This window comes from Callospermophilus lateralis, chromosome 11 (assembly GCF_048772815.1).
Source record: "Callospermophilus lateralis isolate mCalLat2 chromosome 11, mCalLat2.hap1, whole genome shotgun sequence".
NCBI lineage: Eukaryota > Metazoa > Chordata > Mammalia > Rodentia > Sciuridae > Callospermophilus > Callospermophilus lateralis.
In genome coordinates, this window is record NC_135315.1 from 13,235,217 (window position 1) to 13,260,668 (window position 25,452).

General features: G+C 55.5%; 1 protein-coding gene and 1 long non-coding RNA gene across 4 annotated transcripts in view; one reads left to right on the forward strand and one right to left on the reverse strand.

Moving 5' to 3' along the window:
• Nucleotides 1–22,387, forward strand: part of Cacng4 (calcium voltage-gated channel auxiliary subunit gamma 4) — a 53,934-nt gene extending 31,547 nt beyond the window's left edge. The window contains exons 1-5 of one of the 3 annotated variants that reach the window (XM_076871812.1): nt 12,841–12,996; nt 13,741–13,930; nt 14,082–14,165; nt 18,343–18,483; nt 19,500–22,387. In XM_076871812.1, coding sequence (XP_076727927.1) covers nt 13,798–13,930; nt 14,082–14,165; nt 18,343–18,483; nt 19,500–20,038 — 897 coding nt within the window. In that variant the 5' untranslated portion in view covers nt 12,841–12,996; nt 13,741–13,797 and the 3' untranslated portion in view covers nt 20,039–22,387. Of the gene's footprint in view, nt 1–12,840; nt 12,997–13,740; nt 13,931–14,081; nt 14,166–18,342; nt 18,484–19,499 lie in introns of those variants that run through there. The other 2 variants (XM_076871813.1, XM_076871811.2) reach the window with 2 other exon arrangements.
• LOC143410972 (uncharacterized) lies at nt 10,459–14,412 on the reverse strand. The gene is made up of 2 exons (XR_013092738.1): nt 14,159–14,412; nt 10,459–10,617 (listed from the first exon to the last, which is right to left on the reverse strand). It is a non-coding gene; the product is annotated as an uncharacterized LOC143410972 (long non-coding RNA).
• Nucleotides 22,388–25,452: the final 3,065 nt, after the last annotated feature.

Below are 25,452 nucleotides of genomic sequence, written 5' to 3' on the forward strand. Positions count from 1 at the left end.
GCCCTCCACAGGTATGTTTCCTCCATGGCCCCTTCCCCTGCTTGCCCACTCTTTCTCTGTCTGTCTCTGTCTCTTTCTGCCTCCCTACCTCTAGGAGGTGAACAGTCTTCTCTGCCACATGCTCTCCCTGACATGATCTGCCTCACTGTAGGCCCAAAAGTAAGTGAGCCAATCGTTGTCTGAAACCATGAGCCAAAATAAACCTCTCCTCATTTTTGGTTGTTTATCTCAGGTATTTTGTTACAGCAACAGAAAGCTGACTCTCACACTCTCTTTCTTTTCCAGCTCTCCAATGGAACAGAGAGGCAGGGCAGCACAGGGTCGAGAGCTCAGTTCTCGCGAATCCTGGCTTGGCTTCTTGGGGCTGTGCTACCTTGGGCAAGTTATTTGCCTTCTTTGAGCCTTGACTTCCTCATATGTTTAAGAGGGTTTTAGGAGCTTCTACTTCATAAGTTATTTTTGAGGCTTAAGTGAGAAAACAGAAAGAGCTTAGCACAGGGCTTTGAAGGGAGTTTAGTGCTCAATTGAAGCCAGCTTTTATTATCCATTAGTAATAGGGCTAAGGGGAAAACAGGGTCACTTTGCTGGTCCTTCTAAGAGTCAGGGAAACTTTGCTCATTTTGAAAATCATCTCATGGGCACGTGAGGACAAGGAGGAGTCATGTGTGAGTCCCAATCAAGGGATAAGCCTGGCCTGCTTCCCTCTGACAGGGGGACTGACTACTTCTTTGTCACCATCAGAGCAGACTGATTGTTATAGCAGCCAGCAGCGTGATGCACTGACCACCAGGCACAGTGACCTCTGAAGACTTCTTTGTTTTCCCCCAAACAGCCTTCTGAGATTACACCATTTATAAACTCTACTTCAGAGATGAGGGGAAATGAGGCACAGCAAGGTTAAGTAGGACCCCAAATCACACAGCTAGTAGGCAACTACAGAGCCAAGACTCAAACCCTGACACAATAATTTCCGAGCCTACCACTTTACACTACCCAGCCGTGGGAGGAGCAGTAGGTATCGTCTGGACTAGGAGTCCCTGGGCGGAGTGCTGTGTTGAAAAGTATCTGGACTGATCAGGGGAGGAGAGTACTGTGATTGATTAGTAATGTCTGCCCTGGACTTGGAAAGGAGGATTAGCTCTCTGCGGGCCATTTGCTGCCTTCTCCCCATTCTTTGCTGGGGAGTGCAGTGGGGCTGTCCTGTGCATTGTAGGCTGTTGAGCAGAATCTCTGGCCTCTGCCAGGAGCAGCTGGAAGGTGAGCTCACCCTGGTTGAGAACCTCTGCACTAGAGCAGGGAGCAGTGGGTTTAAAAGGCACTGAACTCAGAGCCCAGAGACCCCCATTCCAAGGCTGGGCCTGTCACCATGGAAATAGCTCCTCACCTCTGCTAGGCCTCAGGTGTTCAGTGTGTGGAGTGAACAGGGACGAAGGGGATGGTCCCGGGGGTTCCTTCCAGAGGTTTATGACTCTCCAATACGATTCTCCCTCCCCCCACCCAGCCCTTCAATTAAAACTCTCGGGTTATTGGAGCGTAACTTTCCAGAGATCTGCAGAGGCAGACCGACGGAAAAGCCTGAAATCTGCGGAGAGCCGTTTGGCCCCCTCAGAGCTCCATATTTGTTCCTCATTAAAAGAAAGGTAGGAGAAAAAAAAAAAACCCTCCATACTGAGGTTTCATCCAAGCAGCAGTTATCCAGCAGACACAAGTGGAGACTCACAGAGACAATAACTGAACACCCATTTCCTTGCGTTGGGGGAGAACACAAGAGATTGGCTGGGGAAATCTCCCTGCCTCCGTGCAATTAGGAATCTCGGCAGGAGGCCTGGAAGATCCCAGAATCCTTGGAGGAGGCCGCAGCAGGCGTGAGGTCAGAGATAAGGGCCCAACGGCCTGAGCGGGGGCTTGGGCCTGGGAGCCATCTACAGGGCTCTCACAACAGGTGGGCAGGTCCTGAAAGGGCAGCTCTGAGGCAGAGGAACTGCCGCGGGCTTGCTTCACTGACGGGCAGAAAGGCTTTTTTTATTAGGATGGAAGAGAAAACATTTCTGCTTCCTTATGGCAACTCTCTGAGGTCCGTGGTATCCTCTAAAGAGATGAAGACGCGGAGGTGCAGCTGGCTGGCCCAGTGACTGTCCCCCAGCCCCTCGGGTGACCAGAAGACAGGTCACACAGCTTCTCCGTGGGGGAATGGGGGCTGCTGTTCGGCATTCCTGTCCCCTGATGCAGCGTCCTTCCTCCCCCCCGAGTTCTGAGGTCCCTGGGGAATGAAGCAGAACCCGGGCTTCTGACCCACAAGAACCGGCTGGGACCTCCTTCCTCCAGCCTGGAAGGTGTCGCTGGTTGGAGGTTTAGAGGTCTCTGGGTGACAAGCTCAGAAACTAGCTTGAGGACTTCATTGGAAGGACGTGGAGGGGTCCCAAAGGAAGGGAGACATTTAAGAGCCAAGACTGGGGAAGGGAAGAGCCAGACCTCCAGAGCTGACCTCCTGGGCTACTCGAGAATGTCCCTTTTGTGACCCACCCAACATCCTTGGGTCCCTGGGTCCCCTCTGTCTCTAATCCAAAGTCCAAATTCCTACAGGAGCAGTCTAGTTGGTGCAGCCTGGGCCAGAGGTCAGCGCCTGTGTGGCTAGGGGCACGGTCATGTAATGCTGCTGGGCGGGGAGGGTGGATCTGTGGGAGGGACTCATTCTCAGGTTCTCCATGGGCACCTCCAGAGGAACTGCAGAGCCTCAGGATGGACTTAGTATCAGGCAGAGGGCCCACCCCTTCCCCTACCTGGTCCTCCTCGGAATCACTGCCCACCTGTCTACATCGTAAGATCTTTAGAGTCCAGGACCTTGAGAGATGCCTGAGTTTACCAAACTAAATTTGATCACCAGCTTCCAGGTTTGTAGAGACAGAATTTGGAGGCAGAGAGTCTTTCCAAGAACCCCATTTCCTGAGGGAAGGGGCTGAGTTCCAGGAATACCGTGTCTCCTAGCTGACGTCATAACAGTCTAGCCCCATTAAAACAGGTGTTTCTTAGTCAATTTCCACTGCTATAACAAAGTACCTGAGGCTGAGTTACTTTATAAAGAAGAGAGGCTTACTTAGCTCACAGTTTCGGAGGGTCAAAGTTCAAACAGCATAATGCCAACTCTAGCAAGGACCCTCTTGACGACATCACATTATCAAGGTTGGCATCATGGCAGGAGCAGATGTATAAGGGAGAAAACCTGGTGAGACAGGAAGCCAGAGAGTTGCAAGGGTTCCATGAAAACTATGTTAATTTCAATCGAGGGCACGCCCCCAGTCATCCAAGGATCTCCCACTAGGCCCCACCTCTTAAAGGGCCCATCACCTCTTAACATCAGCCCCACCCTGGGGACCAGCACATGATCCTGTGGGCGACAAACCACATCCAAGCCATGGCAAGTGCCTTCTTCCTGGGGCTGAGCTGCTGTAGGGGCTTTTCTGTTGCATCTGAAACTGCCATTTCAGGTCTAAGGCTCCTCATGGCTCTCCTTGTGGCTCTCAGCAAGGGCAAGGCAGGGCTGGCTGAGTCCAGGGAACCGGCAGGTCCCCTCCCCACCCCCGCTCCTGGCAGCAGTGGGCACTGGGGCTGCCCAGGGCCTCTGGCAGCTGCAGGAAGCTGCCAATGGGGAGCCAGAGTTGAATGTGTCCCTCCTTACAAGGGGCTCCAATGTGAGGAAAGCCATGAAGGGAGGGCTTGTTAGTCGGGCGGGCGCTGCCACCGTCTCCCAGGCAGCTGGGCTCCTCTGGGACTAAGGAGGACGCCCAAGGGGTCCTGGGGTGGGGCTCAAACCCTCATGGGCCAAATGACACCCAGACAGGCTGGGAATGCACCCGGGACATCCAGAGCCCCCAGGAGCTAGTGCCCCCTGCGTGATCCGGGTGGAGGCGTGACCACGCAGAGATCAGCAGGCTCTCGTGGGACCGGTCAGTCTCTGGCGCCAGTCTCACCAGATCATCTCCAGTAGAACCTGGGAGCAGATGGCATTCATCCAGTCCCCTCAGGAAACCCAGGCCTCCTGGACTGCAGCCCCAGGCCTCTTCTCTACCTGGCGGCCATCTGTCCAGTACTGCCCACTCTGTGGCCCTAGGAGCTCTCCCAAGCACCGCCACTTACCACTTTTGCTTTGGAACCCCACAGACCTGCTCTCCCCCTTGTGGCTCTTTTGGTCAGATGTCCACTCTCCTCCCATCTAGGGTTCACGTTCTCCCAGGCAGGATCCGAGTCTTTGGGCTCCCAGAGGGCCTAGCTTGGAGGCAGGAACCCTGAACTAAAGGAAATAATGGGCCCAGGTGAACGGATGAACCACGTCTATGATAAAAGGAACCCCCGAGATCATAGAGTGTGCAAGGTGGGCACCTCAAGGACACTAAGCTAAGGTGTCAAAGAGGAAGAACACGTGTGAGACTTCCCACGGGTACCAGAGTCACCATGTGTCCAAAGAGATGTCCGGGCTCCGGATCCCAAGTATTTGGCCATGGAGAGGACGTGTTAGCGATGTCACAGAAACATGGAGGGATATGAAATGCCTTCAGCATCGTGGTCACTGTCTTGTCACAGTAATAGTCCAAAGCAGCCATCCTCCACAGTGGGACTCTGGGACCCAGGCCCCTTCCATCTTGTGGCTCCACCCTTCCCCGGAGCTGGTGGGGGAGGGAGGGGAGATAGAAGGCTACACTTGCTGCTCCAGAGCCTGTCCCAGAAATGACACATGTCACTGCGGCTCGTATCTCATTGCACAATGAGGTCACATGCCACACTGCCACATGTAACTACAGGGAAACGGAAACACCTTGTAACCCTGTGCCCCATCAAAAGAGGAGAGAAGTCTCGTGAGTTTATATTCTGCTACACCTCTGAGGCCCTGGAGCCAGCACAAAACAGGTGCTAATAGATATGAACTGGATGAAGGAACCAAAGGCCATAGTGGCTCCACAGGGTCTCGAGGAGAGTCACTGATCGGCCCCAAGGCTAGGGCTCCCCTGAGACGCGCGGGCGGCCGGCCCACGCTGTCTCTCCAAGCCTGGAGTTTCTCTGCAGGAGCCTGTGGGAAAGTCTCCCAACAGCCCGCCTCGCGTAGCTGGAGAGAGTCCAGCCGGCGGGAGACCGGAGTGTGCCAATTGGGAAATCACAGTTATTAGGAGGGTTCTTTGGAGATGGGGCTGGCAGTGGAGGGGTTGTGAGGAGGACCTATGCCGGGGGGGTTGTGGGGAGCAGGGGGCGGGGCGGGGCAGAGCCCAGGGCGCGAGAGATGGGTGGCGCCTAGGGTTTGCCTGCATGCCTGACTGTTCCTAACCCTGTGTTAGGGGTTAGCTCTGCTCTCGCCCACCTCCAAAAACCTTATGCTGAACCTCCCAATGGGACCTTATTTGGGAACAGGGTCTTTACAGAGGTCATCGAATTAAAATGAGGGCATCAGGGTGGTCCTCGTCTAGTGTGACCTCATGAAATGGGGAATTTGGGTACAGATACGCACACGCACTGAGCCCCAAGCACAGAGAAAGCAGCGGTGGCGGTGGCAAGGAATGGCAGCAGACACCAGAAGCTGGGAGGGGCTTCTAGGAGTCTAGAGGCTGGGGAACCAGGGTACAGGTTCTCCCGCAGAAGGAGGGGACACTTTGAACCTGACCTCCAGCCTGTGGGACCGTGAGGCAGTGCGTTCTGATGGTTGACTGCCTGGTCTCTGTCTCCTTTGTCACTGAGGCCTAGGAGGCCTACGGGGAGCCAGGCTGTCCCTCACTGAAGGCACCGCTGCCCTGGCCCTGGGCGTTTGACACTGCTGGCCATGCCCCCCACGACGCCCTTCCCGAGGGGCACCCCAGGGCCTTCCAACCTCCGACCACCCGTCTCAGTCTTTTGGGGCTGCTGTAGCAACATGTCACAACCTGGTGACCTGTAATACCACAGGGGTTTATTTCTCGCAGTTCCGGAGGCTGGAGAGTGCGATATGAGACACCGCAGGTTCAGGGTCCCGTGAGGGCCTGTTCCCTGGTTCACAGCAGCACGTCTCACTGTCCTCAGGTGGCCAACGAGGTCTCCGGGATCTCTTTCTAGAAGGACACTAATTCCACCCCTGAGGGTTCTGTCCTTATGATTTATCACTTTCCGAAGACACGCGTCTCCTAATGTCACCACATTGGGGTTAGGATTTCAGCACAGGGGTTTGGAGAGGACAGATCTTCAGACCACAGCACCCCTGCAGAGGGGACGACACCATGGAGTCCCATCTCCAGGCCCCTGTGCAGGACCCCCACCCCCACCCAGCACCTTCTGCTCTCCTTCCCCCATGACCTCTCCCAGCCCTGCCAGGCCACCTGTGGCTTACGACCCTTGTCCCCCGTCTCCTTTGGGAGACCCTCCACCGTGCACCTCCTCTGCACACATCCTGACTGGAGGGGGCCCCACATTGCAGCCCCTCCTGCTTGAACCCCACCTTCCGGCGTGGGATTCCTCCAGCCTAAAGCACCAGTTCCAAAGTCTAATGGTGCAGTGTTGAGGACCCACACTGCCCACCATGCTCCAACACCGACTCCGGGGCCAGGGGGGGCCGGGGCAGAATCCCTTCTAGGGTGTTAGGAATCCTGTCCACCTGGGGTTAGTATGAAGCTTGAGCTCACAGATGCCAGGTGCTTATAATCGTGCCCGACACACAGTAGGTGCTCAGTAAACGCTTGCTGCTGTTCTCACCGTGAACAGGCACTCCTCCTCCATCTCCCCACCATCGGCCACCTTCTCATTTTCAGTGAGGTTCCAGGTCATTGTCAGCATGATGTTGGCCACACCACTTCCACCCTGGCCTAGGTCACTTTGGGATTGGTCCGAATCTTTTGGAAATGTGTGACCTCCGGTCCTGCTAGGCTCTCCCCTGGGGAATAGGAAGATGAGGTAGAGGCCAAGCTGGCGAGTGAGCGGCGGAGGACAGGGATCCCCCTGTCTGACAAGGACTTGCTCCATTTGGGCCCTTGATCCACATGGCATCACTCTGTTTCAGTGTCCAGCCCTGAAAACTCTCTGTGTGGGCAGTTAGGAGGCGGACACTCTAAATTATTACAAAGTCCAAGCCAAGATTTTACGGTTCGCAAGGTGATTCAACGAAGCTGGCTAAATGCTGGCCCGGTATGGTTCTTTCCCTCACCTTGTTCTCAGCCTGAGCCCTGTCCCTTCCTGGCCACCAGGCCACATCTGAGTTCTGCTCTTGTTCTGATTTGTTTTCATATTAAATTTCTCTATTTTTAATTGACGTGCAATAGCACATATTTCTGGGACACGGTGTAATGTTTTGATACATACGCACTTGGGTAAGGATTAAATTTGAGTAATTAGAATCTCCATCAGCTCAGACTCCACTTCTTTGTGGTGACATCCTGAGCTCTTTGTCATTCCTCTCCTCAGGTTGCCTAGGATGAGGGAGATGGTAATCCAAGCAGCCCCTGGAGGGGTGTCTGTCCCCAGAGAGGGGCCTCACACCTCACCTCCACCTCGGTTCTGACCAGCCTCAGTTTCAGGACAAGAGTCCACAACTGAAAACCCTCAGAGCCCTTCTCCTGCCCCCGTCCACATCGCCACCTGAAGTGGTGCAGAGTAGCTCTGTTCTCTGGCCGTGCCTCAGCCGGCCAATTCCGTGACGCTTACTCGGCACCTGGCTTGCTCTCTGGTTTCAGTTCCTGGTCTGTCCTGGGGAGCAAGACCCACGCTACCCATGGAGCCCCTTCTGCTTGGAGAGACAGCACGGGGCAGGGCGGACTGGACAGGGGTCAGGAAGCTACATGCAGGGGCTGCAGCCCCTGGGCCTCCTGCTCTTCAGCAAATGGGATTAAAAAGACCGAGGTCCAGCACAGAGTAGATGCTGATGGCCTCTGCGGTGAGGCCTGGGAAAGCAGGTCTGTTCCCATCTCTAAGCCTCCTTCCTCCGTCTTCAAAGGAAAATTACCATAGAGATGAAGGGGCCGATGCGTCAGATCTGCCTCAGCGCATTAGCTTTCATCTTAGCCTGAGCCCTGGGCGTGCACGCAGGTGGTGTATCTCAGGTAGCTGTCCTGGGGACCAGGCATGGGGGAGGGGACATGCTGGCGGGAGTGTCCTGAGCTGATCATCACCTGCTCCTGCTGGGACACCTCCCCCAGCCCCAACCCCAGAGCAGCGTAGAGTGGACCTCAGAACTGTCCACCCAGGGGACGGAGTTTGAGGACATCAATCCACCAGCTCCCGACCTGCCCTCCGCTGCTCAAGGTCATGGGTGGGTATTCACCCCACCCCTTCCAGGTGCAGGGACCTACAGAGCAGCTCTGCCTGGGGCACCTACCCAGTGCCGGGAGCAAACAGCAAAAAGCAAAAAATAATTGGTGCAGCTGAACTGCAGTCGGCACAGGTGACACCTGCGCAAAGCCGGCTGCTGGGGTAGCGAGCTGGATGAGCCACCCGAGGTTGCATGCGCCTCGTCCCCTGCTGTTGGTGTTAGTAGCCCTCAGGTGAGGGAATGCTTCTGGAAACGCTTTTCAGGTGACAGAGGTCACATGAATGATCACCATTCCCACAGTTGCGGCTGGCATTCCCCCTCCAAGGTCCCCTTAATCACCACGGACTCTGGAGGTCCTCATTACGGAGGCTCACGTCAGACGTCATGACCCCTTAAATGGCTCTTGGGGCCATAACGCACCCTAATTTTAGTACTGAAAGTGCTTTGAGTCCTTGGGGTTGGTCACCTTTGAGTCCTTGGGGTTGGTCACCCTCCCATGACCTTCGGAGAGGTCACGGAGGGAGAGGGGACAAGGAGCCTCACTCAGAGGCTCTCCGGCAGCCCCCACACCCTCCCACCACCAGCTCCACCTCACTCACCAGCTTCTGTGGCCCAGGGCACCTGTGGTCAGCGGCTCAGACCCACCCGCACCTTTTCACTTAGAACTAAAGAATCCGGTTTCTTTCTCTGAATGAGCCTTGCTGGTTCATTTGCAAGACATTTGGAGAATTTAGAAAGCACAGAAGAACGTGAAGAGAGGGGGAGGTCACTCCTTGACCGTCACCCAGAAGGAATCACCGGACAACCTGGGAAACCTCCTTCTCACATTTCCTAGGCCCTTACCAGAAGTGGCTCACGGGGACGTGGCGGGAAGGAAGCACGCACCCCGCGCACCCTCTGTGCCTCCTCTGCACAGAGCACTCGCAGGACCTCAGAGCAGGTGCAGCCCCTCTGGCCCCCTCCTGGGCTTTGTAGATGAGGCATAGAACTTGCCTGGGGCCCGGAACTAAGGACGTCTTCTCCCGAGGGCCACCGTCTCTGGGAACACAAGCCGCAACCTCTGGGCATCTCGGTTTGCCCGCAGTGTGGCCAGTCTTGGGGTCTCAAAATTAACCACCCTCAGTACCAGTAGGTAACTCGGCGACTGCGCAGTGGATTGGAAATGGCTTTCCCTCCTACTTCTTGCATCAATCGTTAATTTTCTCCCTATCAATGCCCTCGGCCAGCTAACAACTAAATTCAACAGGGATAAATGTGAATTTAGGGCGAAACACCACCCTCCACAAAAACAGCTTAGGGGAGGTAAGATAATTTGTGGAAAGCTCTCAGGAAACTGGGACAATGATAATGATAGATCCCATTAACAGAAGCATGAGGTCCAGAGAAGAGGAGGGGGCCACCCGGCTGTACTCCTGGGCTTTTCCGACCTACCTGGAGTGTTGGGTTTGGTGACAGGTGCTGTCCTTCAGGGCACCAAGAGTTTCCTAAGAGACCCAGGGGAAGGAGCGAGGGTGAAGAAGTCTTTGAGGATCATCAGTAAAAGAAATAGTTGAAGACATTTGACCTAAGAGGACATTCAGGGGAAATATCTCAAATTCTTGGCTCCAGGTACAGTGTGAGGCCAAAGACAACTCCCGCTTCACAGCCCCGCCCTTCTTCAGACTGGAATGGGTGGTGGGGGGGGGGTCTGGCTTCCTGCCTGTTGATAAGGGCAGGCCCACCTTGATCCACATGGACCTCACCTTATCCTGGTTCATCTGCAAGACCTGTTTCCAAATAAGTTACTGCTACAGTTTGGATGTGGAATGTGCCTCAAAAGCCCGTGTATTAAAGGCTTGGTCACTAGCCACAGGGCTGAAGGACAATAGAGGGGAGCGTCCGAAACTGTAAGCCAAAATAAACCTTTCCGCCTTATAAGTTATTTTATGTGAGAGTATTATGTCAGGTATTATGTCACAGTGATGGAAAACTGACCAACACAGGACCTTCCCAGATAGTGGGGTTAGTAGTACAGCTTTATCTCCTGGGAGGACACAGTTCGACCCCCAAAACCCATTTCTTTAATCTGCTGAAGAGAGATCGGTGGAAGGAAGAAGGGAGAGGGGAAGGAAGGAAGGAAAGGAAGTGGGTTCAGTGGAAGAGCTACTGCAGAGTGCGTGTATTCAATCTCCCTCTGAGCATAATTCCGCACACACACCAAGGGATCCACGGAAATGACCGTTTTTATGACATCGTTGAATCGATGCATTCATAACTATGGATAGTTATGCAGCCACTAAAAAGAATGTATTTAGAAATGAATTCATACTGCCGGTGTGCAGCTCAGAGGTAAAGAGCTCATGTCTCTGGGTTCCATCTCAGCCCTGAAAAAAAAAAAAAAATGAAAAAGTTAATATGTTGTGTTGGACTGTGTGATTTCTATTTACAATTTCTATCAAATATAAAATAACACCCTAGATGTAGAGTGAAAGTTGCAATCCGGAGAAAGTTTTATGCCCCCTGATTCCTGTGCTATTTCCTTTTAGGGTTTTTAGCCACTTGGGAATTGATATCAACTTATTCTTTTTTGAATTAGAAAATAAAAAGTTTTCTAGAAACTGAAATTTTAAACTGGAGCAATGTTTGTAATTATTATCAAATGAAAAAAGCAGGTTGCAGATTGAAGTGTATAGCATGACTGCATTTTTAAAATAGGGGGACAGCTGGGGATATGGCTAAGTGGGTAGAGTGCCTGCCTTGCATGCACAAGGCCCTGGGTTCAATCCCCAGCACTGCAGCCTTTCCAAAAACCCACTTGGCAGTTTCTCATAAAACTAAATGTCTTTGTTGTATGACCCAGCAATTATGCTCTTGGGCATTTATCCCAGAGATGAAGATTTATATTCACGCAGAAACCTGTACATGGGTGTTCACAGCCACACTGTTATTAATAGCTGGAATTAGCAGGTTTCCTTCAGCGGGTGAAGGATTAAACAGTGGCACAGCCATGCATGGGCTGTGCTTGGCAGTAAAAGGAACAAACTGTTGATATGACAGCTTGGATGCATCCCGAGAGAGTCGTGCTGAGCGGAAACCACCAATCCCTGAAGGTGATGTGCTGTGTAGTTCCGACTGTAGAACGTTCTCAAGATGACAGAACCGTTGAAATGGAGAGGACAGTGGCTGCCTTGGGTGGAGGAGGGGCGGTGGCAGGAGGAGGTGGGCGTGGCCAGGAGCGGGCAGTAGGAGGGGTCCTTTGGGGATTGGACCATTCTGCATCTTGACTGTATCAGTGCCACTCTCCTGGATGTGACTTTGTACTAGAGTTTTGTAACAAGTTATCATTGGGGGAAACTGAGTCAAGGGGACTGGATATTTTTTTTTTTTTAATAGAGCCTGAGGCCTAGCACAGGGGCGTATGCTAGTAATCCCAATGACTCAGGAGGCTGAGGCAGGAGGATCACAAGTGGCTGAGGTCAGCCTCACCTAAGCAACTTAGCCACTTTGCAAGTCACTTAGCAAGTCACTTAGCAAGACCCTGTCTCAAACAATAAAAAGGGCTGGGGATGTGGCTTAGTGGTAAGTACCAAAAATATGAGGCCTAGGGGTGTAGGTGGTGGAGTATGTGCTTAGAGTGGGCAAGGCTTTGGGTTCAACCCCCAACTTTCTCCCCAAAAGGGAGAGACGCACACATGTGTGTGTGGGGGGGGTGTGTGCACACAAAGGATTCTGTGGGAAGACAGACAGCAAACCCAACAGGTTTTCTGCTGGAGCACAACTCTGCATGGAGAGATCATTTACTTCTTTTTCAACCTCTTATTTACTTGCTCCAACAAGAAGGTGTGACTTGGAGATTTTGTTCAGACCCATGAAGTGAAAAAAAAAAAAAAGAAAAGAAAAGAAATAAAGTGTGGGGAGAGGGAGTGCAGAGAGCCAGCCCCGCCTGCACCACCCATTTCTGGGAAAGTACCCCTCTAGGTCTCCATGAACCTTCCGGAACCTACAGTGTGGGAGGCAGGGGTGAGCGGGGTGTGCACGGCCCACTCTGGGCTCCGGGACCCCACCTTCCACGGCCGCCCTGAGACCGGCCAGCCCAGGTGCTCTGTCCTTGTGAAAGGCAAAGACGTTAGACCAGAGGATCAGAACCTCCGGTTTGGCAGCAATAAACTTCCCCTGAGCATCCCCAGGGGCTCTGAAGTGTCATCCTGGTGCCTCTGAGGGATGACCTCATGTGACTCTCTGAGGTCCCTGGGGCATGGGAGTGTGGCTACCCCCATGTACAGAGGAGGAGACTGAGGGGGGACCGTGTTCATACTGGGCCCTGCAGAGTTTGCTGTCGGTATGTATGCCACTCAGGGCGTCACCTCGGAGACCCTGGGTATCAGGTCTGTCTCTCTGTCCCAGGCTATCGGGGACAGAGAGACAGACGTGTGTCTGCCACAGACCCTGCTTCCAAGACTGTGCTCCTGACCGGCGGTGAGGTCAGCCCGGGCTGCAGGAGGCCAGCAGGACACTTGGCAGCAGCCATGGAAAAAGAGCAGGGCCCCAGTTGGAAGCAGCCCCAGGCAGGCCCACAGGTGGCGGGAGGAGCTCCTTGCTGGGCACTCGCAGGCGTGGCCGGCTGACCCGGGAAGGGCTGGCACAGTCAGGCGCCCCTGCCTGAGGAACCCTGTGTGTCCCCTCTCTCACCCAGTTCTACAGTGGGCACTCCCAGGCTGCAGGGCAGCAGGGGACTAGGAGAGTTGGACAGAAGATCCTGGAAGGTAAGACTGGCCTGTCCTCTTACCGTTACTAAAGCCAAGAGTCCTGCCTGCAACCCTGTGAAGGCCACTTCTCAGAGTGGAAGGAGAAGACCAGGCGGGAGCTAGTCTCAGGCCTTCCACAAGTTTCTCTTGCACCGTGTTCTCGGTCTCCAGTCTCATTGAGTAAGGGGACTGCAACTGAGCCGTGAGCGGATGCGGTGTGCACACTGTGTGGTCGAAAGAGAGGGGAGGGCAGACAGACCCCTGCCCCAACCTCGGCCCGTGCCAGGCTGGCTGCTCTGTCTAGAAGGCCCTCCCCACCCCATTCCCCAGGAGCAAGTACTTTGCCGATTTTCAAGCTGTGGTTCTTGAGTGCCTTGGGTACAGGGATCTCACACGCTGCCTGCCCAGGACAGTCCCCCATGGCACCTCTGGTCCCAGCAGTTATGGAGAGTGACTCTTTCACTCTCACAGGGGGTCCAGGCTTGGACCATAAAGAATATGGTCACCTTTTAGGTGTCCCCCAAAAGCTGTGTGAGGCAATGCAAACAAATTCAGAGATGCCATGACCGGATTAGGACAGCCTCAACCTGAACCTGATCCACTTGGATGGATTAACTGGTGCTAGCTGTAGGCAGGTGGAGGAGGTGGGTCGTGGGGGTTTATATTTTGACCCTGGTCAGCAGAGTTCTCTGGGCTTCTTGATTATCATGTCCTGAGCCGCTTCCCTCCCTCCTTCCACACTCTTCTGCCATGATGTTGTAGCTCATCTTGAGCCCAGAATGAGAGAGTCTGCTGTGTATGGACTGAGACCTGGAAACCATGAGCGCCAAAGAAACCTTCCCTCCTCGAATTGCTGTTGTCGGGTCTTTGGGTCACAGCAATGAAGAAGCTGGACAAAGCAGGGTCCCTGCCCCACGGTGTGGTGTGGTTGTTCTCTGCGTTTGTGTCTGTGGTTTGTATCTGAGGCCCCTGGGGGTCACCGAGGCAGACCCCTCCCCGCCCGTCCCCGCAGGGCCTGCTCGGGGCTCTGCGCACAGACTGTGACCGCGGGGACTGAAGGACACCGCAGAACACTGACGGTGCTGTCCTCTCCTTCCCTGCAGGGATCTACAAAGGGCACTGCTTCCGGATCAACCACTTCCCCGAGGACAATGATTACGACCATGACAGCTCCGAGTACCTCCTTCGTGAGTGTCAAGAATCCTTGGCTTGCCCTGCTGGGGGGCAGGGGGTGCGGGGGAGGTGGCGGCTGGAGGCGGTGGACGCTCCCTTCCACTGCCGGGTGACCTCAGAGGACGGAGTTTTGTGCAGCGTGGCCATGGCGGGCTGGGTATCTCGGTGGAGGGCTCAACTGAGGGCCCGTGTCCTGGGGAGACTGAGGCCCGAGCAGAGGGGAGGCCGCCACCTGGAGCTGCTGGGCGTGGCCGGCTTCGGGGAAGCTGATTGGCTGGAGCCGAGACTGGCACCGGGAAGGTTAAAGGCGCAGGCGCTGCCCGGGGCTGCTTCCCGGCGGGGTGTGGTGGCCTGCCCACTCCCCTGCTACTCCCTAACCTGTTCCAGAAAAATCACACTGAGGGCACGACACCGCAGCTTCACGGGCTCCAGGCAGCCTGAGGGAGGGAGAAGGGCAGGGCAGATCTGGAGGAGCTGGGTGAAGTCCATCCGGCCCCAAGGACCCAAGCCACGCCTCAGCCCCTGGGCTGGCCCCGGGGCCCCTGCCCCTGCCCCACCTGGGCTCCGGTGGCTGTGGGGGGCCCACACTGGAGCCTGGGGGTCCCTGGGACAAACCTAGCCCTGCACCCTGAGTCCAGAGCTCATCCCTGGGCCTGTGGAGGAAAGAGGAGCCTCAAAGGAGCCCGGGCATGGAGTAGCAGCATCTCTCGGCCGCTCTCCCTTTCACCTTGTCCAGAAATCTGCAAGAGCGCCCAGGCAGCACCCCGGGGCCGGGCCCAGCTTCGTCTATGGAGAATCCATACCAGTGCCCTCAGAGGGAACATAGTTCACTCCGCACCTGTTTATGGATTTTTTTATTTTTTATTTTTTTCTAAAAGAAGGGATTTGGATTCTGAGTCATCTAGTGAAATAGAACAGTGTGCGGTTCCCATGGAGCCGAGGCCATGTCAGATTGCTCCAGCCAGGCCCAGGACCTGAAATGATTTGGTCAAAGCTCTGCCCCCATTCCTCCTCCCTCATTTTCTCCTTCTCCTCCTCCTCCTCCTCTTCCTGCCTGACCTCTGATTCTGCTTATTGGGGGGCTCATACCAAACTGGGAAAATGAATTCCCCTAGGGCTGCCAAGGATAATTGTGGAGGTTGCACACTGCACAACTCCAGGATTGTCATTTGCCTATATATGGTATGAATGACATCCTTCAGATTCTGCAGTGTAGGGTGGAGAAGAATAAAGCAAGAGCCTGAGGGGCAAACAAAGAAGGGGCCGGACCAGCTTTAGTTGCTGGAGTCCTTGAATTCCCCCAGCACTGTCCTGTGGAGGGCCCAAGGACTGGGAGTGCCCAGAGTCACTTGCCCACAGCAACTAAAGGTCACTTGGAAAGGGAGTGTGCACCGTGGGGAGAGCAGCCAGGTTCCATAAAAAGCCCGGGAGAGCCATGGAGGGTGGACCTTCAGCCTGTGTTCTTCAGCTGCTGGCAGAGCTGGGGTAGGAGGGCAGGGCTGACTTCCAGTCGAGGAAGTGTGCTTCCACTTTGTGGCCTCAGACAGGGACTTTGGCCTGTCTGAAAGCTGAGCTCTGATTGTGCCTTTGATTGTCCTCTACCTCCCAAGTGCAGATGAGCTTGGGGCCAGAGCAGACGGCAACTTACTGAGCTAGGCCCCTGGGTTTCCAGTATTTAGCCTCTGGGCTCTCTCCCAACTGTGGGTCTCCTGCACAGGGAGAAGCCCAGGCGAGAGGTCTCCGGGGACTGAGGTTTGCAGCAGTGAGGAGGTTTCATGAGAATCCATTTCCTTACTCACTAAACAGAAAGCTAGGTGGGTCTGCTGTGTGCCGGGCCCTGTGACAGCCACCTGGGGGGATCCAGCAGTCGGGAAGCAGAGCCCTGGCCCCTGATGCCGGCATGCACCATGGTGGGCTGCCTGCCCAGCTCTCCAGGAGTGGACCCAGGAGGCCCCCAAGGCCATGCTGTGCACACACAACCTGGAACCATTCAGGAGGACGCCAACCCTGAGCCACCCCTTCTGAAGCCAGGCTTGCGTTCTGGGTTGTCATGGGGCTCCTGATGGCCTCTGAGCTCTTGCAGTGCCCCTGCCTCTATGCACCTGCATCACCCAGGATCTGAGGGAGTCGCCACCCCACAGCCTTCCATGGGCCCTGCTAGCTCCAGGGTCCCTCCACCTGGGCCTGGGCCTGGCACCCCGTCTAGGTTTGGCATTCCTGGTTTGGTGGGCTCCCTTCTCCCCAGCCCCTCTGACCTGTCTGCTGAACGAGGACCTGGGGGAAGGATGGTGACTCCCGTTCTCTGGCCAGCACAGCTCAGAGGCACGTTTCAGAAGCACACAGGAAACCTCCCCAGCCCGCAGCGTCGCCAAGAAGGCACAGGCAACAGGGAGGAGGGGGCCGGAGAGAAGAGCTTCATTTAAGGCCCCAGACAATCTCTCGTCTGTGAAGCAGGGCACACACTGGTGTCTATACAAAAAGGACACAAAAAGAGCCTTCAGAGGCTGAAAGACCCCAAGCCCATCAGCTGGCTCCGGAGGGGCGTCTGCCCGCATTCCCTGTCTCACTGTCCCCTGCTGGAGTCACCAAGCCCACGCCTCCGGATTCTGCTGGGCTGGGAGACCAGCAGGCACACAGGGAAGGCTGAGCCCTGGGGTCCTCCTCAAGCCCCTCCTCCCTTCCTCTGACCCCCTCCCACCCCAGACACGGAGGAGGGCCTGAAGCCTCACGAGGGGCTTTGTGTTTTCCCACAGTAATCCCCTGGGTCTCGGGAAGGAATGCACAAGCCACGTGGCTTAAAACAGTAAAAGATGGCTCTCGGGGTGTGTTGTTCAGAAATCCAAACTCAAGGAGCTGGTGGGATCCCGCCCCCTCTGCGGGCTCTGGAGGGCTGTCTCCTGGCCTCTTCCTGCTTCTGGTGGCAATCTTTGGCCATGTCACTCCACTCTCTGCCTGCTTTCTCCTCTGTGTCCCCTCTATGGATAAGAGCCCATGTCTCCCCTTGTCAGAAAGTCACTTGTCATTGGACCTGGGACCACCTCATCCATCCAGGATGATGTCATCTTGAGGCCCTTAATCACACCTGCAAAGAACTTTTTTTTCCAAATAAGATCCCATGCCCAGGTCCGGAGGTGGACAGGGTGTGGATGTGTTTGGGGGCCACACTTCAACTCCTACCGATTGGCATCACTTCCAGACTATGGGCTCAGGTGGTCACCTAAGCTACCTGCCCTGGGTGCCCCACTTGTCCGTGGCAGAACAAGGGTATGAATGCAGTTCAGCTGCACAGCTCCCAGCAGCTCTCTGCACCTAGCAGCCTCTTCTGTGAGCTTCCACGGGGGTGGGGGTGGGGTCACAACAGTGAAGAAGGTCAAGAGTCACTTAGGAAGCACAGAATGTGACGCTCCCTTGTGCTGGGCACCTGGGAGGCGCCCAGGACACATACAAAACCAACCACAGAACCTTGGTCCCAGCCAGGGCCCCCTTGACCTTGGTTTCCCCTTCTGAGGTTTTAGCCAACCACAGTTCGAAAACACGAAAGCAGAAAATAAACAATCCATGATAAGTAATTTTTATTACAGTAGATTGTTATAGTTGTCTTATTATTAGCCGCTAATCTTTTACTGACCCTAATTTGTAAATTGGACTTTATCACAGGCACGGATGTATAGGAAAACCAAGGCCGTCTCTTGCCTTGGGTCCAAGTACAGAGAAGGTTCATACTATCCACAGTTTCAGGCTTCAAAATGCACCCCCTGGGGTGGCTGCTCACCGAACCCTGTGTCACGGGTGGGGAAACTGAGTTTCTGAAGAGGTGAAGTGACATGGTCAAGGCCACACAGCCAGTAGGTCACGGAGACCCACCTAATGTGCCAAAGCCTGTGGTCTCCAACCACCCACGAGCGCTGCCTCTTGTGGACGCAGGGCCCCAGGCTCCCAGAGGCCCCATGGAGACCATGTCCAGGAAAGCTCTGTGGGGACTTACATCCGCTGGAGGCTTTCTGGCCTTGAGTCCAGCTGCCCTGGCCACCCCCGCCCGTGCCTCTTGACCCACTGAGTCCAGGTCCTGATGGGATCTTCAGATCCTGGGGGAAGGACCTCCGGCCGCAGGGGTCCTGGGAGGCGCCCATGTCCGTGGCCAGCGGGGCGGCTGACCTCACTGCCCTCTCTGTCTCATCCCTCCCTGGCCAGGCATCGTGCGAGCCTCCAGCGTGTTCCCCATCCTCAGCACCATCCTGCTCCTGCTGGGAGGGCTCTGCATCGGCGCTGGCAGGATCTACAGCCGCAGGAACAACATCGTGCTCAGTGCTGGCATCCTCTTTGTGGCTGCAGGTGAGCCCCCGCCCAGGCCGCCCGCTGGGGCCAGCGCTGCTGGGGGAGCTGGGTATACGTGGTCTGTATTGCCAGGAATGGGCATCCTGGTGGCAGGGCAGACTGTAAGTTAACTTTGAAAGCCCAGGTGTGCCAGGGCCAGGGAGCAACTGCTTAACAAGGTCTTTGTAGTGGGGGTGACAAAATTGTTTTGGAGCTAGTAGAGGTGGCAGGCCCCCAATGCCACGGCACTGTGCCCCTCTGAAGGGTCATTTTATATGGTGTGATTTTTCACTTCATCTAAAAAAAGTCGGGTGTGTGATGTGCCATCAAGACAGAGAGACGGGGGCTTTTCAAGTCTCTAAGGAGTTGGGGATCGGGAAGGCACCGGGTAAGTCATGGGAAGCCAAGAACTAAAGGCGTCGGCCAGGTAAAGACAGGGTGAGGGCCCAGAATGGACGTGAGTATAACAGGCATTTACTCAGCATGGACATCGTATTAGTGGGTAAGTGATCTAGAGATGACCGGAGTCCAGCACAGGGTGTGCTCAGGTTGTGTGCAAGCTCTGGGCTGTTTACATGATGAACTGGAACTTGCAGATCTGTCATCTTCTTCTTCTTCTTCTTCTTTTTTTTTTTTTTTTTTTTTTAATGCATTGAAGCCATTTTGGCTTTTTCTTTTTTTAAAAAAAAAATATTTTTTTAGTTGTAGTTGGACACAATACCTATTTATTTATTTTCATGTGGTGCTGAGGATCGAACCCAGGGCCTTGCAGGTGCTAGGCAAGTGCTCTACCACTGAGCCACAACCCCAGCCCCAGATCTGTCATCTTCTGAGGGTCCTGAAACAATCTCTCCTGGATACCGAGGGATGACTGTTCTTAGAACCATTAGCTACCAGAATGAAGAAAGGCGTCTCCAGGAGGGGAATGACCAGAGCCCCTCCTCCGGCCGCCTGTCCCCTGTCCTGTCGCTGCAGCTGAGGGTCTGATCTCTGCCTCTGTCCCTCCCCGGTCCCTGCCTCTGCTTCTCTTTCAGGCCTCAGCAACATCATAGGCATCATCGTCTACATTTCCAGCAACACGGGCGACCCCAGTGACAAGCGGGACGAAGACAGGAAGAACCACTACAACTACGGCTGGTCCTTCTACTTCGGGGCCCTGTCTTTCATTGTGGCCGAAACCGTGGGTGTCCTGGCTGTAAACATTTACATTGAGAAAAATAAAGAGCTGAGGTTTAAGACCAAACGGGAATTCCTCAAGGCCTCTTCCTCGTCTCCTTATGCCAGGATGCCGAGCTACCGGTACCGGCGACGGCGCTCCCGGTCCAGCTCCAGGTCCACCGAGGCCTCGCCCTCCAGGGACGCATCTCCCGTGGGCCTCAAGATCGCCGGGGCCATCCCCATGGGCGAGCTGTCCATGTACACACTGTCCAGGGAGCCCCTCAAGGTGACCACGGCGGCCAGCTACAGCCCCGACCAGGACGCCGGCTTCCTCCAGGTGCACGACTTCTTCGAGCAGGACCTGAAGGAGGGCTTCCACGTCAGCATGCTGAGCCGGCGGACCACCCCCGTGTGAGCGGCCCACCCCTCCTCTCCTCTCAGCACCGGCCTCTCCCCGGATCGGCTGCCTGGGTCACACAGGAGGGCACGGGATGCTCCAGGTGGACGGACGGACAATGAACTGAAGCCACCCGCAACCCTCCCTGGTCTCGGAAGGTGTCGTGGGCTGGTGTCCAGCGGAAGAAGCCGGAGCCTAGCGTCGGGGCTGGGGTAGAAGCTGAAGGTGGACTGTATCCCAGAACGGGTGTTCGGCTGCCCCCGGGGTTCCTGATCTCCCAGGAGGCCCAAGAGCTCTCCTGAGCTGCACGGGAAAATAAAATTGAGCCATTATCTCCTCTTGGAAACAAATCTTGCCAGAAGAATGGAATTTTAGGGCCTTCCTTCCTGCCTGGGCCCCGGGCCCTGGGCCACCAGAGGCTTCTCAGGCACAAGGGGCCTCTGCACTCTCATCAGCTGCTTTTGAACCAGAAGTCCCTGTGTCTTTGAGCCAGAAACCAGGATGCTGAAGCTCCCTCCCTCCCTCTCTGTGTCTCTCTCGCTCTTTCTCTCCGGCGCTCTGTTGTTGAAAACAGTCATTCTGAAGAGCAAGCTCTATAGCCAACTGGTGCTTCAGCCTCGTGCTGTCCTGGGGCCGATTTCCCTCCTCCAGAGGAGACCAAGGCTTGGGGAGGAGTCTGAGGCAAGGTCAGGCCTGTTGATGACCTCCCTGCCTGCTTCTGGAAGTTTCTGCCTTGCTCAGAATGGGCAGGACACACTGACTGAACTTGAGGGTCTGGAGGGATCCACAGGTCAGAGTGGCCTCTGCTGGACACTCCCCACTGGTCTGAGGAGCAATTCTGTCCCCTGAGCTGTAGGGGGTTCCCGGCGGGGTGGCACAGACCGCCCCCCCAGCCCACCGCCCCCAAATGGCATTTGGCAACAGAAGCCTGAACATCTGTGTAAGAAAGAGAGACCAGAGGGCGAATAGCAACCAAAACAAATGAAAATAAATACATGAACCAGAAGACGTGTATCCATTTCCTAGCTGGTCACCAATCATGGTCTGCTCAGTCGGTACCAGGAGAGCAAGTTCTGTTCATTTCCTCATCTTCAAAAGTAGCAGCAACATGTCCCCCAACTCTTCCTATTGTAATTTATTCTGCCACCAGTGGAAAGGTCACAGTGCAGGAGTTTGACGGAAGGGGCTGATCTGGGCCTTTCTTCCTCCCTCGGAGAGAGAAATCTCAGCACTGTGTGTCTGAGGAAGGGGGTTCTGTGGTTCGCAGTGTTTCCTGCCATGTCTGCCCCCCTCCTGCAGCAAGCCGAGGAAGCGAGGGTGTGTCCAGGTTCGGAAGAGCCCCCTGGAACGCGGAACTCACCCCCTTTTCTATAAAACGTGTGCTTTCTAAAGAGAAATCGTTTCTTACTTTTTGAAACTTCTGAATCCAATCTTGAACAGTCACCTGTGATCCCGGTAGCTGTCGCTCTCGGAAGTGACCGAACCAATTCTTACCTCAGCCACCTGCTCACGGAACCCCTGGGCAACTCCGCCCTCCACCTGGGTCCACCAGGCCTCGTGACAACCTGCGTCCTTCCCTGCCCGCCCCTGGCCCCCAGGAAAGGACATCACACCCCCCGGCTCCTGCGCGCGGTTGAGCTGAGACGCGAGGCCTGCCAGGTCCCCTTTGTGCTTGCTCAAAACCCTTTCCTCCCGGCCAGGATGGCTCTGTACGGTGACGTGTCCAAGCATGCACAGCAGTGAGCACCCGGGCCCTGCCTCCCTCCCCACCCAGCCCGCACCTTCCTCCACCACTTCACCACCATGCCACAATCTCAACAGGCTGAAGGAGCCCTGTCCCCCAGCAGGACCCCAGGACTTGTCTTCTGTCTCCTCCAAAAGCAAGGTCGCCTTGCTGTTGCTGCCACACGAGCCACCCCCGACCGCTGCCCCAGAGCGTCCCAAGAGCGCTGCGCCCACTGAATCCTACCTCTTGCCCAGCCCCAGGCAGAGAACACAGGGCCCACGCTGGGGACCACGAGAGAGCAGACCGAAGGGGAAGAAGCCACCAGGAGGGACGCAGGGCAAGGGCACAGCGCCCCTAGAGGCTCCTGCCGTCACAGCCTCTCCACCCACTGCCTCTGCTCCACCCAGGACCCTGGTCTCTGGCCGCCCTCCTGCTGCTGCAGCTCGGCCCAGGCAGTCTGGAACCTGGCCGTCCCTGGGGGATGTGTGGCCTGAGCCCGCCTCCCCGCCTCCTCCCGCCCCAGCCCGCCCTCCTACCCTGTGTTTCGCCAGTTAAGCACCTGCCATCCCGTATCCACCACTGGTTTGGGGTTGTTAGTTCTGTCTTTTTTTTTTAATTAAATAAAAACATTTTTAAAATGTTCTCCTCTTGATGCAGGGAGGTGCGGGAAGAGCCCCCCTGAGTCTTTGTAGACACTTAGTGTCCCAGGTCCCGAAGACACTGGACCCTCCAAGAGAAGGAGGCTGAGGGGGCGGCTGGAGGCTGCTGGCCAAGGCTGCTTTGGCTGGCTGCAGCCTGGCTCGCTGGCCACCTCCCCAGGACGTGGACTACCTCAGACTTCCGGGTGGTGCCATTGTGGTAATTTTCCACAGACGAGCCGGGAGATGGACAGGCCACCCCACAGTGTGGGGGGCATCTGGACAGCTGATGAGCCAGGCCTGTCCTTGGAAGCTGCAGGTGGTGGCTGGCAGACCAAGCCAGGCCACCAAGGCCCCATGTTACCTGGAGGGGTTCTGAGGGAGTCCACTAACCAGACTCCTTTCCCCTCCAAAGCGATTATAAGAGTGAGATGAGCCCAAGAACCCACATGTAAGCTCTGTGGCCAGAGAAAGTGGCTGGGATGGAGGGCAAGTGGGCTTCCTACTGCTGTTGCCAGACCAAGCTACCTGATCCCAGGCTGGGTAGCCAGCTGCCACTTTCCCCAGCCACAGGGAGGAGTGACCTGGGGCATAGAGAAAGGGGTCGCAGGGACCCCCTGGATCCAGGCGCTACTTGACATCCTGCACCGGCCCCAGCAACACCTAAACCACCAGGTTCACCCCAGGGGTGTGCCATGGGTGGATGACAGGGCTCTCCTCCTCAGGGGCATGAGAAAGGGTAATTGGTGCCCTTCCCCAGGTATGGCCCACTGCAGGCCAGGGACCTTTACATCCAACTCCACCTCCCCTTCTTGCAGGTCTGTGACCTTGAGTCGTCTTCCTGCTCCTCCTGAAAGGGACAAAACTCTTGAGGCTCTTTCAAGAGAACTTTGTTCCCACGAAGACCTTTCATACCCTGGTCCCAGTGAAGGGAATCGAGAAGGGAGGCTGAGACCCAATGTCCTACACCCCTGTCCTTAAGCCTGCAGAGACCGCTCGCTCCCTGCGTTTCTGGACTGGCTTTTTCATCCTCTTTGCTTTTGCCTGAGAGGCACCTGGGAAAGAGGATGAGCTGAGCCTCCAGGCTCCAGGGCCGGGGAGCTCAGGTCTTTGCCAGGTCCCACCCACTGACCCCCACAAGCTGCAGGCTGATTGTGCCACCAGCCTGGAGCCACTGCTGCCTGGAGTTGGCACTTGGTGCTAGAACCTCTCTGTCCCCTGTTTATTCTTAGCACTGAGGAAACTCTGGCTCAGCACAAGCCTCACAGCCATCCCAGGTGAACTCCCATGCCAGTCTGCATCTGGTGACTTGCTCCCACCTCCCGTGGTCACGAGATCATGTGTTGAGTGCAGCAGAAATCTCCAGCTCTTCACTCGCAGAGTTAGGCCCACAAGAACTGACACGTGATAGTCCCTAACGAAGAGGCCACTGGGAGCCCCTCCCGCTCAAAAACTCCTGTTCCATCCTCACTTGTGTTGCTTAGACTGGCCATGTCGTCAACGATCCCCAAATGAACACTGGACAACAGAAGTTCCTTTCTCACTCTTAGAAAGTCCACTGGCTGGAGCAGGAGACGTGGTCCACTCCACACCATCATGCAGAGATTTAGAGGCCATGCTGTGGGGTCACCCTGGGCGTGGACGCCCATCTCCATGCAGACGGAGGGCAGCTACAGTGGATGATCTCAGGGGTGGAGGTCCCATGGGAGAATCTAATGGACCAGGAAGTTGTGGCCCCACCCTCTATCCACACAGTCCTGGTCAGAACTCAATCACATGTCCATGTGGAAGAGCAAAGGGATATGGGATAGGCAGTCCAGCCAGCAGGGAGAGGAAAACAGTTAGGGAAGAGCTGGCCAGTCTCAGGCCTCCCTCCTTGGCCTCCTCACCCCCAAACTGTTGGGCAGTACCCACTTAAAAGTGAGACCTTCACCAGGTATAGTGGCACATGCTTGAAATCCAGCAACTCAGGAGGCTGAGATAGGAGGATTGCAAGTGTCAGGCCAGCCTCCACAATTGGGGGAGACCCTGTCTCAAAATAAAAAATAAAAATGACTGGAGATGTGGCTCAGTGGTTGAGTACCCGTGGATTTCAACCCCTAGTATTGCAAAAAGAAGAAGGAAAAATAAAGATACCTTAGTGTGGGACCACGTCACTCTCTGTATTCTGAGCCTTTCCTTTAGCTCCAATGTGACTTTTAGTGCAACTGGAACCTCTACACCACCCCCTGGAAATGATGTATTTCCAAATGTCCATAATGCTGAAGCTGAGTGCCCCACACCAGCCCGATTCTATAGTGAGGAAAAACAAGGCACAGAGAGGCGGGTCCCTCGTGCGCGGTCACCGAGCAGGCTGTTGGTGATTGCCTCTGGACTGTGCAGCTGTTAGGACAACTCATCCGTTTTCCCAGCATGCCTTTTCCCAGCAATGTGTTTAGATTTTTGCCTTTTTCCTCTTCACTCTTGAGTCTCCAGTTTCAGAAATAGAAGTCGGGGGTTGAAGAAGAAAACGGGAAAATGGCCGGTCAGGAGTGGAGGGAATGTTCCTGGAAGCCTTTGGGCCTGGGCTTGGGAACAGAATGCTGATGGAATTCAACAAGCCTGGGAGCCTGGCCCGGCTTGACACCGGGACTCAACGGCTCAGTGGTGTCTTCCCACAGCCGGCAGCTGCAGCCGGGGTGGCCGGGGGCCAGAGAGATGGAGATCAAGCCCCAGCTCCTCCTCCCCTGTCCCCAGGGCCGCCGTGGACAAGTTCCCCAGCCTCTCTCAGTCCTGTTCCCTCTAAGGTACCACCTCCCCCCGAGGAGTGTTAGGAAAAGGACTTATTTGGAAACATTCGTAAATACCCCTGCACCGTCACTGAGTGAGCCTTCAAGAGGGTTTGTTGATAGCACTCCAGGAGTTTCCCACAATGGATTGTTCTAGAACAGCCTGTGGAGGGGGTGCCTGCAGCCACTGCTCTTTGGTTTAGGAGAAACCCACATCCCAACTGTGTGGCTGCACCTGGCCCAGTCTTCCCGCTGCCAGTTTCTTCCCCAGCTGAAGGTCCATTTATTCCTGTCACTGGT